The sequence below is a fragment of the Ischnura elegans genome, chromosome 11 (genome assembly GCF_921293095.1).
Source record: "Ischnura elegans chromosome 11, ioIscEleg1.1, whole genome shotgun sequence".
Lineage (NCBI taxonomy): Eukaryota > Metazoa > Arthropoda > Insecta > Odonata > Coenagrionidae > Ischnura > Ischnura elegans.
Window position 1 is genome coordinate 13,171,930 of NC_060256.1, and position 20,134 is coordinate 13,192,063.

At 39.8% G+C, this 20,134-nt stretch overlaps 1 protein-coding gene across 2 annotated transcripts in view; it reads right to left on the reverse strand.

Annotated features, from left to right (window-relative positions):
- The window catches only part of LOC124168180 (endothelial PAS domain-containing protein 1-like), a 515,843-nt gene that overhangs the window by 386,091 nt on the left and 109,618 nt on the right, over positions 1-20,134 (reverse strand). Inside the window, exon 1 of one of the 2 annotated variants that reach the window (XM_046546308.1) lies at positions 16,141-16,574. The exons of the other annotated variant lie outside the window; for it this stretch is intronic. Coding sequence (XP_046402264.1) covers positions 16,141-16,331 — 191 coding nt within the window. The 5' untranslated portion in view covers positions 16,332-16,574. Of the gene's footprint in view, positions 1-16,140; positions 16,575-20,134 lie in introns of those variants that run through there. 2 annotated transcript variants of the gene reach the window in all.

Consider the following 20,134-nt stretch of genomic DNA (forward strand, 5'->3'; position numbering starts at 1 on the left):
TTTTGACGGACAATCGGTGCCAATCCAATTGGAGAAATATTTTTTTACGCGCTTCAAATCCGAAATGCTAACAAAAGGACATCATCCGTACCAGGCGCACAGTCATACTTTTTTCATGTATAAAAAACAGGAAAGATATATACTGTGGAAACAGAACCATAAAAATCGTAATGATGTCCAACGCTACACGTATTTACGCATCCTGACTCGCAATATATATATTATTATATGCATCGCGATTTATATTATTTTTATTGAGTTGTCTTCCAAGGTCAAAGATTCCACTAGTAACTATAGTAAAAATTACATTCACTCCCAGAGGCGAAATTAACTAAGATTAATTAAATGTCAACTTATAGTGAGTTTCAGACACCCCTAAACTCTCATCAAATAAAGAGGAAAATGCTCAAAAAAGCTCTTGAAATAATTTAATATTACCATTCTCAAAGAAATCGGATAATTTCACCTTCATCGGCTTTAGGAAATAGCATTAAGATATATCAGGCGTTTTCTCGCAAACAGTTAAACCCCAAAAAGTTTCAACGAGGCAGCATACTTATCTATGGCCATCAAATCTTCTCAAATAAACACGTTGTAACCGGTATGATTTTACTAAATAACAAGGAGTGTTTTAAGTTCTGCACTTTCAGAGATTGGCTTATCACAAACGGATGCCAGGGATAATTAAATGGTACCACAAAAAAGACACGGGAATGATATAAGGCTGGGCATATTTCGTCGCCGGTATTGGTGAATTCACGGATGGGTGATAGGGTCACCCCAATGACTTAGTGACTCAAATAAAATTCGGGCCCTCAGTGAAGAAAAGTCATTGTTTAACGAATCATAGAAATCACTTTCCCCTACGTACATACCGGCCACGTGGAATCTCACAATGCCAGCCGAACGACCTAGCTATATATTCTCTCTATTTCCGACGCCTTTTGTCAACATTACGTATAAGCGAAGCCATTTTCCACTGCCTTAAATCCATCTTTCAAAAACGCATTATTTACACAATTCTTTTTAATTACAATAGAAATAATATACGTACTGTGTCGATAAAATTCTCCCTAGACCGCAATGAAAACAATCTTTCGCGAAGTGGCATCTTACAACGTAACGAAGGTCAATATTGATTAAAAGCATCAACAGATTTTTTTTCTTACTAAAAAAATAGCTTCCTCCAAATATTTCCCTAGGCGCAACGTAGATTAAAGATCCTGCATTAAATTAGATTAGTAGAATGGAGAAATTACCTGGAAGCTTGAGTATTCTGGAGATGTGACTCCCCAACGGTACACTTAACAGCGATGCGCCGCCGAAATAATAACGAAAGAAATTGCTACAACTTTCCAATGAGTTTATCTTCGTAGCATACTTAATTTTATGACAGGATATAATCGGTTAGGGCAACAACTGCATGAAAGCAACAAGTAATTCTGTACCTAATCCTTCATCAGAAAAATAATCTTTAAGGTACCTCTTTTCGTGCCCGAGTACATAGCTTCTTCAATTGCCCTTTAAATTCACTAAAACTACCGACGCACAAATTCATTGGGCAATTCAAGGACCATTCACAGTCCATATAACGCGCGCATGGACACAGGCTAAAACAGAAGTTAGAAATGTAATTACTAGGACCACGACTCCCGAGCTTTTTTATTTCATCGAAAATTTCTTAAATCCCTTGATCAGCGAATAAATACATTCGTTTCCTCAACTATGCTATTGTAGTAGCAGTAGTTTCAAGGCGGTACCGTTCCGGTGGCGACTAGTGACGATAACACGATGAAACGTGCCGGCACCACACAAATATAGTATGCAAGTGATCGACTTTTGCATTCTACATAATGCTGAAAGACCATTATTGCTAATTCCTAACAGAAGTTACGTTAGTAAGCTCTACCTTTTTTCGGGAATGACAAATGCCTGGAAAACGATGATGGAGTCTATTAAAAAACTTCTATTTACAACAACCTCACACGTAGGAAATACCGATAAGGGTTCATCGGCATTATGTAGAATATAAAAGTCGATCACTTGCAAAGTATATTTGTGTGGTGCCGGCACGTTTCAGAGTGTTATCGTACATAACACACATAGTGCGGAATATGGAAGTCATTCCTCATTAACTACCCTCAACAAGAATCAAGACAGATGTCCAAATGTCTACAATATCACCCGGGCGAAAACACGAGAAGGATCGATATTATTCTCCGATGAAAACCAAACTCCATATCCGTCACCGCAACACCACTCGTGTCACCTGGTGTCGTCGAATTCACCCCCTTCAATGGGCCTGAAAACGATGCTCGCGCAACGTCGGACGTTGAGGAATCTTTGACTCGGAGGAAGACCCGAGAAGAACTCGCAAAGACGCTCGGTCGAACTCGCGCTAAGGACGAGACCAGGCTGGGAGGACGCACGGGCCAGGGCACAGGGCGGGCCCGGAGGTGGCGGAGCGCCGGATGGGCGCATGCAGACGGCACACGGTGCATTGCGAAGACTGGCAAGCGCAATGCCGGCGCATGACCCACTGAGGTTGTCCGCATCTAGGTCAACATAGGCGATGCAGCGCGGCGGAGGGATATAAAGCCTGATCGATCGCCCGGCCCTGTGAAGAGGGAAGCTCATTTATACGGAGGGGTACGAGGTTCGAAGCCGGAAGGTCTGGGCTACGCCCGGGGAGCGAAGGGCAAAAATCTATGCACTCACAATATTCGTGTCCTGCGGGGATCAACACGGAATATAAGGTCGAAAATGGTTTCCGGGCATTTTGGTACATAGGTTGGCCCCCAAGACAGTTTGATTAGCTTACAATGATTCGTTAGCGCTAAGGGTGCTATAAAATTCACCCGAGTAGTCACTGTTAAGGTGGAGAGTCGACAACGCTTTGCCACATAACAATCAAAACACACATTGTTTTTAATTTATAGAAGGGAGGCTAAGTCTTCGATATAGGGGTGAGGAAAGGAGGAGAGACTTTAAGATTAGCCGAGAGAAAATCAATTTATATGATAAATAGTAGATGAGAAAGTGGATGAATAGAGAACTTCGGTACAAGGGGATGCTGCATCCTGATATTCAGGACAGGATCCTACGTAAATGGCAACGATAATTCCAAAGTTAATCCATGAAATGAAAAGAGGATGGATAATTGCCGAGCTGAAATAGAAACGAAATTTATTGGAGGGAATAACTTCAGCTATGAACTCTTTAAATACTTATGCTGGCTTTCGGATGAACCTACACTACCTCCTACAATATCTTTATTACAATAGGGAGGAGAATCGAAGAAGAAATGGATATGAGTTGGGTTTTTTAAGAATATGTGGTATAACAGAAGTAATGGCATTAAAAAACCATTCCACCTACGGGAGACAAACTGATTGATGACCTAACGTAAGCAAGTATATGAAGATGAATATGCCCATGGGAAAAGAGTGCTGACAAGGGACTGAATGGAAAGTTCACAGAAGCATATCATAAATCTAAAGCGGGCATGAAATTGAAGCCGCCAAAGATTATGAGGAAATAAAATGATGGTAAGACGGAAAGAGATTAAAAGAGATGCATTACACTAATGTCGAATCAGACAGTCGGATGCTGGCTACATTGCGACCAGGGTTACCGTGAACATCGAATCGCGTTCATGGCATCAAATATACTACCCTACGAAAGAAGCTGAATCCGCAACACGTACTTCAGTTACGAACGATTTTACGCTTTACCGACGACTAAAATGAGTTAAAGCTCTGACAGAGACTGGATTCTTCCATGCAGAGTAGCGACAATGTTTATTATGAATAGATAAAAAAGCTGTGGAAGGCGCGAAAACCTTCGAGTAAAAAAAAACGCCACAGCCTGCCGGCGAACGAAAGAGAGACTCCAAACTCGTGAACGGCCAAGGCACCCAGAGGAGCCCGGAACAAGGTCCAGACGCCCAGAACTGAAGGGAAGACGACACATCCCGTTCGGAGCGATTGAAAACTGAGACAAAGCAACGGCTTCCAACTGAAAATGGTGACGTGCGCTGAGCATTAAGAGTGAGGCATCCCTCCGACTAGAAGCCGACTTAAATAGACGTCGGACAACTAGGTTTAGATTTGAGGACACACCAGATTTGAGAATGCTGTGAAGAAATTTCTCAAGCTGCAACAAGATTTACCCTTCTGAAAGACTACCACGCATGAAGTTTTAACCGCAATAATATTTCAAACAAGCATATACTCTAGAATTTTGACAACGCTCGATGTATACAAGCTACTGGTCGATAATCAAAAGAAAATACTGGCAATAATACAAACAATAGAATTACTGTCGACCGGTTAAGATGTAGTTTGCCACACACTACAGTGGCCATCTACGCCCCAGGTTGATGCATGTACTCAACATTAAAGTGCATCATCGAAAAAAGGAAACTGCAAAGTTAGCCCGTGAAAATTTGCAAACTTTTTATTCTAATATTTTAACATAAGGTTGGACTGATTTATGAGCACAAATAATTAAAAGCTTGGCCTTTTTAAGCAGATGTATAAGGGGCTCAAACACATTCACCATCAAAACTGTATCGTGTAAAGACCCCAAATTGCGCTAAAGCACGAATACATGTCAAGGAAACAGCCCCTTTTCTGATTTCGCGGGTCCATCTGAGCATTTGTCCAGCCTCGAACTAACACGGGTAAATTCAACGCGTAAACACATCTTAAAACACGACAAGAACAAAGAATTGAAAAAAATGCGTGCATTTTCAAAACGCAATCCAACATCATTGGGTGAGAACTGAAAATTCTGTTCTCCCTTGGAAGTGAGCTTCTCCCCTTCCGATACTCTTCCGCTCAAATAACTCGGATATCACCCAGCTCACAATCGTCGATTCGTACAGGACAGACTTGGGAGCAAATTGATATTGATGGTTGATGAAAGAGACATGGTAAATAGGTCCATTTCAGTCACGTCTCTCATGCCACGCGAGAGTTATGGCCTATGCATAGAGGATATTAGAACGAGAAATAAAATTCGTCTCCACTGCTTCTTCAATGGGGGTTCGTTCATAAACTCCGTTATCAACTTATGGAGTGGAGAAGAACGCACAAAAATTCACACAAACAAGACTGTCATAGTGTGTCCGTATATGCTTCTTGCACATCAACATCATTTCGAAAAATCAATCGACTTGAAACGCTCGGAATTTATCTTTAAACCCATTCTGCTAATAAGAAGAGATTCATTTAATTATAGAGACAAATTTTTTAATAACTTACATTTTTATCTGCGTTTTTCATTTAATAGGATGGGGGCAAAGACATCACCGAAAACGGTTGAGTAGTTTATGCACGAGTACATAAGCTCCCACGAGACAATGAAGGAGAAAGTCCCTTGAAGGACAAAAATAAAAGAAATAGTTAGAAATAATTTAAAATAGAATTGGCTGCAGACCATGAATCTACCAGCAGCATCAAAAATTATTAATTTCTGTCCAAACGATCCAAACTAGACCTGCTTGCTTTGACAACAATACTTCGGCATTTCATGTCTTCAGTTTGATAGGAAATAAGTCATAAGAGTTTTCTAATGTATTTAAAGGCACACTAAAGTGCTTTGTCATATTGTCGTTCCAGAAGTTACGTCGCTAAACACATATTAAGGCTAACAGAAATTCAGGAGTGGGCACTTATAACTCGATGCCAGACTGCGGGTTTTGTATGGCGCGCTAGCGATTGAAAATTAATGCGGGAAACAGGCGCTAGATAAAATATCGCGTGCTGCATTATTCGCAATCAAAATAAATGAAGTTATTATGGAATCCACACACTAATAAAAATATGCATATATTCAAGAAGATGCAAAGTTTCACATATTTTTACTAACAGATAATTGCAGATTTCCGTCAGGAAGACAAAGAGCCATTTAAATAACAATCGACTTGACTATTACAACACTTCATTGAAATTATGAAGTCGATTAGAGGGTATTTAAGTTACCATATGATGTGAGACCAATGCTGCTCACTCAATTCGACAAAAGATCACTACGGCTAACGTTTTTTGTGAATCTGTAACTGCTAACTTCCGTTAGTCTAGAAAAAGGCATAAAAATCATTACCGCTGATTATTCTAGGAGATTCATTCTAAAAATAGAGAGAACTAAGAATCATTTTCAGTTTAAATAATTTAAAATGAGGATTTATTTCTTCAGATCTTTTCTGAATTTTTAAAATGGAGCCTACGGTACGATATTCACTAATAAATTTCGAAATAGGAAGATTAAGATCTGATAGACGCTAGTGAAGAGGTTAAATCTATCAATCAAGTAGCATTCAATTCTGAAATAATGTTTGAGACTATTTTCGGATGAGCTTCACTGATTGCAGTGGTGATGTCTCTTTAAAATTCCCGGCATTACCTTAATATGCATTACATAATTGAATTGCTAGTTAAGAAGCCAAGAAAAGATTAAGAAACGCCTTTGTAACAAGAATACGCCTTCCTTGAAACAGAAATACCCCAGTTTTAAAGATAGAACCTTGCTCCAACGGGATAGTGCACCTCCTGTCCCCACGATTTCTCTAGAGTCCCAAAAAAGTGTTACGGATAATCACATATTTACACATAATCATTTAATGAAATTAGTTGTCTAGATATAGTTGATGAAAGCTGGACCTTTTCTAAGAAATAGATACAATGAATTATTATAGCTAACGTCCCACGGAAGTAAGTACGTACTGCGAACTAAATTTTGAATAGTGATATGATAAAAATGAATGATGGCATATTCAATCCTACATGTGAAAATACACGAAGGGCCCATTGTGGAGCAAATTGTAGACAAAGGAATCTATCCTCGATGAAAATATTTAATGCACTCATTTGAAATATTTACCTTCACTAAAACAACTTTCCCTGAAAATAGTTTCCTTTTTGCTTTTTTGTGCGTCGAGTATTTGATTTCCTTCTCGGGGAAAGTCACGCAACGATATTGATCAGAAAAACGGGATTCATTATATCCTTTTATCAGTTAAGTCCTCCTTTTGGAGGAAAGAATTTTTTTCCAGAATATATACGATAATAAAGTCACAAAAATATCACTTACAGAAAATATTTCGGTCCACGACACTATTAAAGATTTGGAAGAGGGTTGATAAACTGGTAGGAAGAAGCCAGAATTGGAAAAAGTGAGAAAAATCGTATGATAAGCAAATATACTAAGGATAAAAATATCAACCGAAGTGATCAATTATTTACTAAAAATAGAAACCGAAAAATTGCACGCTACCAGAGGCAGAAATAAAGAGAACCACGGAGAAAATCGATAAAGGATGAATTTTATAAGGATTCTGTACAAGAAGGGAACTAGTAAAAGAGATAGAAATTTACTCTAAGGTGAATGTTTAGAGGAAAAATCTAACTCCTCTGAATAATCTTTCAGAATAATAGCTCAGAATATTTCAGAATACTATCGTTCAAAAGGATGCCTCAGCCATAGCTTCAGTCACAAGAACCATTGGAATCATAAGCATAGAAACGCGAATGACCCTATCAAATAGAAAATCTAATTTCCCTCTTGATATCGTCCAATACTTTCTTTCACAGAATATGTTTGTAAAAAATGAGTGTATAATAGGATGGTATTTTGAGTAAAAATTTATTCCGGTACCGGGAATCAACCCCGGGCCTACCGGGTGAGAGAGGAGAGAGAGGTATCCTAACCACTAGACCAGCGGTTCCCAAACTGGGGGTCGCGACCCCCATGGGGGTCGCGGGCCGTTCGGAAAGGGGTCGCGAGATGTATACGAATAATAAAGTGAACTATGTACTTAAACTTAGACAACCATTTTTAGGGGGTCGCGGCTAAAACGTATGGGCTAAAATGGGTCGCAGAAAGAAAAAGTTTGGGAACCGCTGCACTAGACAATACCGCACCATCAGGAGACAAGTAATAATAATAATACGTTTTTATTGGGCGAGATTGGGAATAGAAAGTCCCATATTCCATCTAACCCCTCGTCAAACATGAAATATATGCAGTTAAATACATTGTCAAGTTGCTCATAAAATTACTTGCAGAGAAATTACATAAAGATACATAGAAGTTCCATTTTCAATCAACAAAGAAAATTATAAGTTAACATAGTTACCATTTACCATGTGTAAAAAAGATGTTAGCAAACGTGGGAAAAACCTAAGGATATTGACTGCTGTCCTTATTGGAAAAGCTGCAGGAAAACGCCCACACAAGAAGGGGGGCGTGAAAACCCCAAGTGGATGGTAAGAAAGGAAAATGAAGACCTCAAAATATATGAAGCAGGTAATAAAGGATGTGTATGAGATAAACACATGGATGTGAATAGATATGGTGACAGGATAATTGACTAAAGAGCTGCGTCAAACTGGTCTTTGGGTTTTTGACCAGTGACAAAGTGACAGTGCTCAGCATGTCCAAAACAATATTTGGACATGCTGAGCGAGAAAAATAAAACAGGACAGTTTACTTCACTAATTAAAAAATGCATTGAGTTCCCTTGCCAAACACTTGGTGATTAAAAAAAACTACAAATTCAGTCAAACTACAAGGCACAAATTCACGGTTAAGATCCTTTTGATCAATGCAAAACCGATGGAGCTCTTATTGAAAGAAATATAGATTAATGGTCTTCTTTAACATACTACAATATTGACTTCACATTTTGTTTACTTCGTAAGCGACCGATTAACATCCTCTCATCGTCCAGCTACACATTCTAACTGAATAACTGCACACTGTTAACCCAAGCCACCTTCAAAAATCGTTGCCGTGGGAAGAAACAACTTCTAAACATTCTCGCCAGCTCCGTCCTGATGAAGAAACGAAAAACATAAGAGCAGGAATTTTTCTGAAGGTCACGGTAGTCGTAGAGTGGTGGATAGGGAGAGAGATATTTTAGATTTAATGCGAGGACAAAGAAAGAGAGCCATTAACGGAACGTGGATTCGGAGGTGGGGCGAAAAGCCGCTTGAATACAGAATCACATGGCTGTCTCGCGCTACGACCACTGTGACGTCGGTGATTGGGACTCTCCAACGTCATACGTCACTGAGATGCACTTCGCAAACAGTCCAGTCTACAAAGCTGGGTAGGCTAGCATGTCACACTTGCGCGCATAGATGAGATACCCAGAAGAACGACGCGTGACGTTATAGAAGCATGAACGAAGACAAATGCAGGCGGAGAGGCAGACGGATGAAAGGAATTCCGATGCATTACTAAACCGACGATTGAAACCTAGGAGGGAATTCTAAATGTGACCAGCTACGCTTCGCTTCCTCTCAGATAAATAAATGAATAGCTAGTCTTCACTAATATTTTCAATTCAAAACGATTGCTTCCATACAAAGATTAACGGATATAATACCCAAATCCCAGGAATTAAAATAATGAAGGCAGAACCGGTTTAAATATTTACATATGCCCATCGGGTTTCACATAAAATTTGCGCGTATCGTGATGTTTCTACAACGTTTAAAATGAAAAATACGGCTCGATGGTACAGAGGATGTGTTCAAGTCAATAGTTATTGAATCAGTAGATATTTATTGATGCCCAGGACAGATTTATACTCCGTCTGCCGTCAAGCGTTGCAACTGAACAACACTGACGGTAATATAATATCAGATTATAATTATTTCATCACTAACAGACTATCAACGTAGACCACTTCCATAACACAATGTTTTGAGTGAAAAATTAGTCTCTCACGACCATATGAATACATTAATGAATGGTTTAACTATAAAGAGTACACACCAAATTTAAAGCTTGACTGTCTCAAGTGATATTTGGTTAAAATATATTTTTTACCAGTTCTATCATTTTTTAACCGACATAAAGACTTCGAACGGTCCACAATTCTTATCCAATTACCAACGCAGGTCACAGCTACTTTCGAGGCCTGCCTGCATCTTACGGATGGAAAGCCAAAGCATTAATAATTTTTCGATTTAAATTTTCTTCTTACTCACAACATGGATATGCCATAAATTTAGACATTTGCTGACCCCGAATGCTTCACCCGGGATTTGAACCCGGGTGAAGCATTCGGGCAGCAAAAACGCGCGCTATCCACTAGGCTTTCAAGCTCACCTCATTCACCATTGGAACCTTATATTGCAACTATATTTTATTATAAATTTCAACAGTTTTAATTCTAAATATACACATATTGCCGCAATATATATTATTACATGTAAGTGGTGTACAAAGAAAACAACAAGGAAGAATTCTGCCATCTGCGAAAAGAAAAATCAATTACTTAGAATAGCGTGCTAAGGTATCAGCTGTCACAAAACATCCCCTCCATCACGTCCAAAAAATATAAGTTATCATATTTTACAGCAGTAAACAATGCCTTCATTTTCCATTAGTAACACTCTCGTTAATAGATCCATTGGATGAGTATGGTGTGGACTATTACAGAATACTTCATTATCACTACCATTCCAAGTACAGAATATATGATCACCGTCCTCCCCAGAAAATTTTTCATCCAAGAGGTAGGGTTTTCTCCGAAATATCACCATCTGCAGCATTGAATAGACGCAGTAAAATATTTGACTAAGGTCCACTTGTTCAAAAGTTGATGACTAATCATTTACCCTAAACTGTAACACACTGCCACTGACAAATGAGATGCCTAAATTGGACCAATGGATTGTTATACATGTGCGCAACATGAATAGGTAGCGCGGTAGACTCTCACCTATTACCTCCTCTACAAACATCAAAGAGCTTGTAATACATTTGAAATTCACTGTAATTGATCCTATTAAATTTATACAAGCGAGAGGTCCCCTTTGGAATCCAACGGGTGGTGTAAACTAAAATATGGCTAATCAATGTTTAAAGCAGTGTTTTTCTAGCTACAGCAGATTTAGGAAAGGGCAGAATTTTTCTACCACGTGTGTTACGCCTACAATACATACCTAAAGTGTTCTCTTACACAACTTGTTTATCTATGAAAAATTTACTGCCTCTCCTGTTAATTTCTAGTGATGAAATGGAAGAAAAATGGATAAATAAGGGATCAAAAATATAATGAACATAAGTAAACGAAGCTCATAGGAACATTGAAAGGCTAAATTAGCGAAAGCATTCAATAAAATCCAATGATACGAACTTCACACAACATTCCACGAGAAAGTAACTTTCAAAAAAAAGCGAATGAAAAAAGGTTCACAAAGATTGCAACGCTTCTCTTATAGGAGAAAAAAAAGTTCAAATTGATGGGGTAAAAACAACACTAAAATTTTTTCCGCCAAACCCCTTTCTCAATCCTATGAATGACAAAAGAATGTATCCTGAAAATTCCGTGACTGTATATTCAGTATTTTGGTGTGATGAGTGAGTGTATCAATCAGGACACGTTGCTAAATATGACATATTTTAATATAAATTTTATTAGCAAGGAAGAAAGCTTTAGTACTGTGGTATCACAAAAGAATCATAAGGATTAACTGGATAGATCGTCTGAGTAACATTGAAGTTCCAAAAAGTCTTATGAAAACCTAGGGTAGAAGGTAAGACAAATTAATTATCATAAACCACGATAGTTCCATGAAAATTATGGTGAAAGATAAGAGGAAGGGAAAAACGGCAGAGGAAAACTTTGGATGAGATACATAAGAGTAAGAGATGAAGGATGTGAAGTAGAAGGATTATGTAAATGTTAAAAGATAAGCTGTTAAGAGAAGTTATTGGAGGCTGCGTCAAAAAAATATTGATGACTAATGCTGATGAAAATTTTAGATAACGGGATATATTTCCTGTGAGTTCTGCGACACTTGCTTGCTTTTGCTGATGCTAAAGGCTACTCAGATTTCCAAACATAGTGAAAATGCAAATGGTGCTGAATTTTGTCGTTCATCATAAACAGGTAAAATAAGTCTTGCTGATGTCATACAAATTGATGAAGCCAGGCGACGTACGTGATATCCACCTCGAAAACATACACTGTGTATATAGGCATATTAAATGTCATTTCGAGCCAATTATCAAAAGCAAGAATGACTTCTTCCGACGTATATAGATGAAATCTCACATAAAATTGATTCACACGTCAAATACTGCTATCATTCTAATCTTAATTAACGGACACACCATTTATGCTGTTTACCTCACAATTTGCAACACAGTAAACATATCTCCCAAGTAAGATTGCTATGACCGTGAGCTGATCGGCATTCCAAAAAAACAGTGCATCTATAAATAACAGGTCACCTGACATCACCCCCACAGTAAAACTATTAATGTCCACTTACTTTATCTTTGGTGCAGAAAAAATAATTCGTGGATCCAGAATAAGGATTACCTCAAGTTTACTACAATAATGAGAAACTATTACATTATAAAAGTATTAATTATTAGAGTTTCTTCACAAACTTCGCAATAAAATAGATGTCTGCCTCAATGACATACATCAATAATTTTTCACATTGATTTTTCCTGCATTTTGACTCCACAACAATTATAGTATTTTTAACGCTCCATTAAGGAGGACAAAGGAACAATATTGATATATGGCATCGACCCAAAGCCTTTGGGAGAAGGAAAAGCCATTTTACACGATGCATCAAAGACGAGGAGCTGATCTCCCATTGGTCCAAGTACGCATACTTTCAGGAGTGGCTAAGATTTATTCCGTGGCAACATAATGGTCGCCTACGTCTCATCACATATTTAAACACATCCTGTAACGCACACTACACTGATTTTCATATCCTGGGGAAAAAAGCGGTAGCATTTCCACAAAGGCAAACACTTGTATACGTATTTATTTGCGAGCCAGACGATACGACGTAACGTATACTGTCCAGAGTTTTTCCGTGAGGATAGATCGACGCCAGACCAAAGATGGTATTCCATTCCTTCAACTAGACTCAATTCCGACATTTATCCGCGTAACGGCTCGACATTCCAAAAAATGTCACCCGTTTATCTCGCAGCATTCATTGTCTAGCAATTGTGGTAAATAAATGGAAAGGAAAAAAGACACCAGCGATAAGCAATTCAAAAACACGCGCACGGCGGATCAGATCGGAGCGGTGGCTTGAGCGCTCGCTTCCCGCCCTGTGGGACCGGGTTCAAATTCAAACACCAGCGATTTTTCAGAGACTGCCTCATCCCAACTTGAGTGCTTTGAGGAGTCCTTCCTCCTAATTCCTCCACTCATATACGTTAGCATGATACCTTGCGAGCAACATCTACGGTGCTCTGTAGGTGGTGATGATTTCTCTTCGGCACTCAAGTACGAGCTGCCACAATGACTCGTGCACACTGAACATTAGAAGCACTCGCCAACCATTCACCATTCATTCCACTGAAGTGGTACTCAGGCACAGAACCAGATACAAATCACTAACCCAGAACATTTAACAAATTCTTCCGGATAATTGCAACGAAAATCATTAAAAAATAAAGACGCAATATATTTATGAGTATAAGGAGTAAAACCATTAACCCTTTCATCTATAAAGTGCTTAACACACAAAACATTTAGAGCTACACACATCGGTCATTTTCGGTAATTCATTTGCAAAAACTCTAAAGAGTAGAGACTAAAGACTAGCCCAACGAAACATTTCCGAGGAGCAACCTAATCCAGGGCAATTATCTCTGTCGCCTTCGCGTTTACAACGGATGGTGAATCCCATTATATGCAATGGCTATCCAATACGAATTAAGGTGAGGTCGTCGAACCAAGTGATGCTCATTTAATTAGCAGGTATATGTTATAATATTTCGTGGAGTTTAGGCCAATGTATAATATGAAAACAAGTTACAGCCGATGTTTCGATTTATTTTTAATCATCATCAGGGCTCTTAACTTTGTACCTATTTATTGAAAATGTACTTTAATTTGTAAATTTGAAAATGTACTTTAATTTGTAAATGTAAATTTAATGTACTTATTTATTGAATAAGTTAAGAGCCCTGATGATGATTTAAAATATATCCAAACATCGGCTATAACTTGTTTTCATAAAATACATTGACCTAAACTCCAAGAAATATTATAACATATAATAAACGAGGTCAAGATAAGAAGAGAAAAAAATAATTAGCAGGTATATAATTCATGAGTTGAAAAACAGGACGAGATTACAGAGAACCAAAACAATGAAGATCGAAACATAATATCTGTACCCGGCAACTGTCATGGCAACCTTTTCTATACCAATGCCTTGTGAAGAACGGTGTAGGATTCCAGAATTTCAAGGAAATCTAACAAAATGGTCAGAACTTGATGCAGGAAAACTGGTTGGATGACACTTACAGCAAGAGTCGCTAGATGAGAGAGGCTAGACGTGGGGGCCAAAGAGAAACGAAAACAAGTTGCATACCAACTGGTTCGCCTTCATCCTTTCCAATTTGTGGGCCACATTCAACTCCCTAAACAGGAAAATCTCAACGTCTCATGTGTAATACAGATAGCTACCCTCACTTTTGGCACGTCTCCGTAAAATAAGCCGCTGTCTTCATAATGAAACACTACACTTACGTTAACGTCAAACAACTCGGGTTTAAGCAGCTTAGTGCCATTTTTAGGAGTTTAAAATTGTGTTTTATTATGAAGATCGTCAACTACTTCCACAAGGACGATTTCTCATACAAATAGGCAGCAGATTTTTGGCACTCTTTTGTTAATCTTCACCGCCCAGAAAACGGCTCATTTAAAGCCTTTATAACAGGTGAATCTAACCAATAACAATGAAGTTTGAATTTTCCGGGTTTCACCACTCCATCGTTGTAGTAGACACAACAATTTCTCCTACATTTCACCCGGCGTCTTCAGGTCGAAGTGCTTGATGCCGCCCTGTATACAGCATTCATTATCATCGCACCGCGGACGCCTTTGCATTATTGGACAACAACTTTGGACCATCACAAATACCCTAAAAAGGGGCAACCTATCCAGGAGGGACTCCATTCGGTTTAGCTGGCGGAGACTTCAAGCCACCACTAACCACTCTTTAAACTTCAAATAGTATACGTGGGGAAATGTAAATTCAAGAATTATTAGGATTACTTTAATATAAAATCTTTACCACCCATTAGAAATGTAAATTTCAAGCGAGTTCAAAATTCAACTAGAATTTCACTTTAGTTGCTATGAGAAAAAAGGAGCCTTAGTAGCTATGAGAAAAAAGGGGTCCGGTAATTATAGTAATAAAGTACTCAACTAGTTATAGCGAGTAGTCCACGAAAACGCAAAGCACATGAAAATGACGTAAAGTACATTCGAAAGAAGTTAGGTGACATCACTACCGTGTGGCATGGCCAGCATTCAGGAGAATAGTTGAACGAGTGTTGTCCCTCGCAAAATCGTTACAACCGCGTTTCCTCGTTTACAGTTATACGTTATCCAAATCAGAAAAACAGAATTGCTGATGACCTGACGATCACACGCCGCATACGAATGAATAATGAATAAAACACTTCCACTGGATTTTTATTTGTACAACGCGTGTCAACGCCACTCAGTTAAAAATCTTAATGAGCGGCGCCGGAGGGCGTAGTGAATGTAAAAATCCTTTGGACACAGCATACTGTCTTGGTCCATTATTAATAATGTCTGGTTTTTCCCGGCGAACAGCGACAGAGAAGATTTCCTGGGTTTCACGCCAGGATTACCATCCTATATCTCCTTCCAACGTTTCGATGATTGATTCGCCCTTTGGCCTCAGGGGTTCAGGAATCCAATTCCATTCCCAGTCCTCACTAAGTTAACTACTTAACCTGCGGTAATTTGAACATAAATCCTATGTGCGCACGGAATGGCACTGGATTACTGATTCCCTGAAGTCGATGGGTGAGTCGTCCATCAAAACGTTGGAAGAGAATTTGTAAATTCTAACCCGGTGTGAAATCAGAAAAATTTCAGTTCCATTTCTCTTGTATGATGCTCAATATCATCAAAACTGGCCGAGATACTTAAAAAAATCAAAAGGATAAAAATACGAAGAGGTTGATGGACCAAAACTGCTTGGATGACGTGCCGAGGTATAGAATCCGTAGATAAGAGATAATAATCCGGCGGGGAAAGAGACAAACAAGTCATACACGAATGGGGCCAACATTTAGTATAGCGCGCTACACACTCACCCCCTCTTCTTCCTCATACCCGCGAAGCAGGGCGACGGGGCGGCGGCGGAGGGGACTTGGCCCGGGGCGGAGGGGGGCGGGCCCGTCATCACGGGGGGGCAGCACCCCTCGCACACGCTCACGCAGAGCGGGCAACAGGCCGGCAGAGTTCGCACGCCCGCCGCGGACCCGAAACCACCTGTTACCACCATGACGCTCTCCACGATGACAACTTTCTCCCGCTCTTCTTCGGCACTCAAAACACCACCACACCGAACACTGTCACATGCACGATCACGGGAATTCACACAACACACTGAGAACACGCCGTAACCAACAGGCGGGAATGCACGGTCGTCCGGTAGCCGCTTTGGCGCGATGCGAGTGGGAAGGCGGAGGTCGAAGGGCGACTGCTGCTGCCTTGGGCTTTCGCTCCCCGCCTCTCCAGCTGGACACACGACATTGACGGAGGAGGAGGAGGCGATCCCTCCAATCGCTCGCCCTTCCCCCTTCCTTCCTTCCTTCGGGGATTTTTCACGTCGCCGCGCGCGCGGAGACGGGGCGAAGCGCCCGCCATCTAGCCACGCCCCGCCGCAACGAAAAGGCGAGGAAGGGGGAGACGCCGCAGTCGCCCGCTCCCAAATTATTATTTAATCGCTTTATTTCTTCCGCCCCTTCTTCCTCCGGTATTGTATGCGACCATTGGCGGATTAAAGGTTGAGCGCCGAAACGCGTAATAACTAAGAAATATTCGCCATTAACCCTTTCAGAAATAACCTTCGCAGTGATGGTACTAGCCGTGACGTCATGGCAAAATTATCAGTGCCGGAACGCACTTTCCTTCACTTATTTTAGAGGTGAAATATTACTCTGTCTTTTAATTTTATTGCGAGTTATTATTTACATTTTCTTTGCCATTTTTTTTTCGTTGCGAATGTATAATTTAGAAATTTTGAGGCACAAAAATTGATAAAAGTATTATTATACATTGTTTTTTTAACCACCATGACACCACTGGACGCTAGTAAGAAATGCGGAAGCCAAATTAATAAAACGAAGTTTTGAAAGCGAAGTAAAGACTTTCGATATTAAAACCGACTCGGTGTTCGAAACGTGGGTATCTATAGAGACTTTCACCCGGTGGACTGCCCGAGTCCAACTCCAAAAAATAATTGAATTGTCTTCTACGAAAGTTGAAACTGTGGTCGCTGCAGGAAGATAATTTGGAGTATTTGCTAGGAGATATGGTATGATCATTTATGGTAGGTGTATCCTATTCCTTCCGCGGAGCATTAGGTGTAGTAAACATTTGCGCAATTCACGTCATGAAAATAATCCCAACGCAACATTTCGCGGAACGTAATATAACAGGATGTGGATAGCAGGCATTGATAGTTGACCAGTAATTTCAGGAATAATTAAAAATGACTATCTCTGAGGTGGATTTCGATCGAAGTTTTTATTTCACCCTTAAAAAATATAAAAATAACTGATGAAGATGAAAAAAGCCACCTCTCCACGCCTATCAGACGGACGCATTATCGCTGAGAGTCAATGAATACCACTGTGGCGCACGGGAAGTGGCGATCCTCTGCCCCCAAAACAACGATCTTTATCCGCCTCTATGCATAATGTCCACTCTGCTGCGCCGAAACTTATTATTTAACTAACCCGATCATGAATCTATCCGTCGAAACGCGTAGTACGAAGTTTTGCAAATTTTCGGAAAGTGTTGAAGACTACTCTCCGTTCAGCCCCTACGGCCTTGCCAACGAGAATCGGTCACCAGAACCTATATTAGAAGATGCAATGAAAGAAAAATTCGTTAGCGCACGTATCGAACTACCGGTTAAAAACAGTGAACCTATGAAGATAATTTTACCAAAATTTAGTGTATCCACGACGAATTTTATAGGCGTATTCTGAAGGATCTACGCGAAAAACCAACTTCGGGACTTTTTTCACCCCATATTCGTTAGTCTTTTATCTGAATCACACACTGAATCTTTTCAATTGATTGAACTAATTACATTAAATTTCAAAAATACTATTAATTCATATAATTTGGTGGTTTCCAATATTTTTAACTGCCAAAAATCGAAATATTATTACTCCTTGAGTACGTATTTCACGCTTTTAGATTTTTAAATGGCGATATCTATTTTTCGCTGAAAACTAAAAAAAACTGTAAATTTTCGACTTACTCCTTTCGTTTGGGAGAAAATGACCTCAGTTGTCAGTTGCCAATAAATTAAATAAATCCGCCGATCCTTATCTGCTGAAACTCGACACGAAATGGAATAGGTACATGCAATTCATCACTGCGATCGGAGAGGAAAATGCGGAGGAATCTAGGAAAATGGACACGAGCGACCTCTCTACTGCGGAGCAGGGAAAGTATGCAACGGCATACGACTCGATCGGAGCGGCTACACCCTTCAAGGGCGCAGACCCCGTACAGGGCCCACTACGGGGAGTGGAATGAAATAATTATCTCTTACAAAGCCTTGGCTGCCTCTTACTACGAGGTCAACCGCAATTACACACCGCAAACTCAATCTGCAGCGGCGCAACATGGATTTAATTATCGTTTGAGGCACTTAAAAGAGAGCGACCATGGGATCACTAGAGCAGAAAACATCTGCCTAGTCTAGTAAACGACTCATCTTTGACTGATACAGGCATTACTGCACATCACATAACAACAATGACGGAGTATGGACTCTTATCAGTCAATTAAACGTTTAGCTAGTAGAGTAGGCAGATATAGGGGGACGGGGGCACGTGCCCTCCCCCCCAGACGCTTCGCTTCAACAATAGAGGAGATTTTTAATACGGCTACCAATACGTTCGTTTTGTTTCGCGAATTACGGAGCCTCTATCATTTAATTCCACATTAGTAACTTTCATATTGAAATAGAATATTTCGCACAGTAATTTTTGTAAGTAGTTTTTACTCACAAATATGAGATAACCGTTTGCCTGTAAGTTTGAGAAAAACCGTAACTATGAGAAAACCGTTTGACCTTGTGCCCCCTCCAGAAAAAATCCTGGATCCGCCCCTGCCTAGTAGCACCGGCTTTTTATTACTGGCTGTCTTAATCCTATGTTCACTGCAGTCAACGGAAGGTATAACCAAGAGCGAAAATTTCGCTGCTATCTCTATGCGGTAAAACTTGATTGGTTGGAAAGGAATAATGATTCGAAGGCGATCATGAAGTGCTAACGTTCGCACCGATCAAGAGAGTGGCAAGGATAATAATACAAGAAAAAATAAAATCACGATGCTCAAATTCTTACAACGTGGATATTACTTAAATGCGAATCACATACCTGCACTGTTTTGACGCCACGCCCCTACTATAACCAACGACGGACCATTCACGCGAATCGTAAAACTATCGACAATTATCGGATAAAACAACCAAGCGTTTGTCAAACAGAACGCACAAGCATTACCATCCTGGAAACACCATAATTTGAAGTATTCTCTCGTGTTTTCCCAGTGTAAAGCGTCTTGGACGGCTACTCGGGTTTCCCACCGGGTAACTGTGGACATTGCTTCCGTTTCGAGAACTGAGTCGGTTCCCCTCTTCAGGGATGACGATCGTGTTCAGCACAGAAAATGGAAACCAACTCGATTGTCGAAACGTCGGCAGCAATGTCTGCACGCGGTGAAGAACCCGAGACGCCTTTACAGACACTACAATACGTTTTTCACAACGCACTGAAAATTCAATGATAAGACATGAATTTAACTGTTTAACGTTAGATGAAATTAGAAAATTAAAAAGCCTAATAGATAGTATTAAGACTCGATTTTCACATTAAGAGGATTTCAAACACATATTCTTACTCATTGAACATCAATGTTATCAACATTTTATAACAAATTTTATTCGATGATAACAAGGATTATAAGATTGACAGATTCCCAATATGAAAACGCGGGTCACAAATAGAGGGCAAGAAAAATGTCTCGAAATCTCGAAACACCCGTAAAGCGTAAAAAATC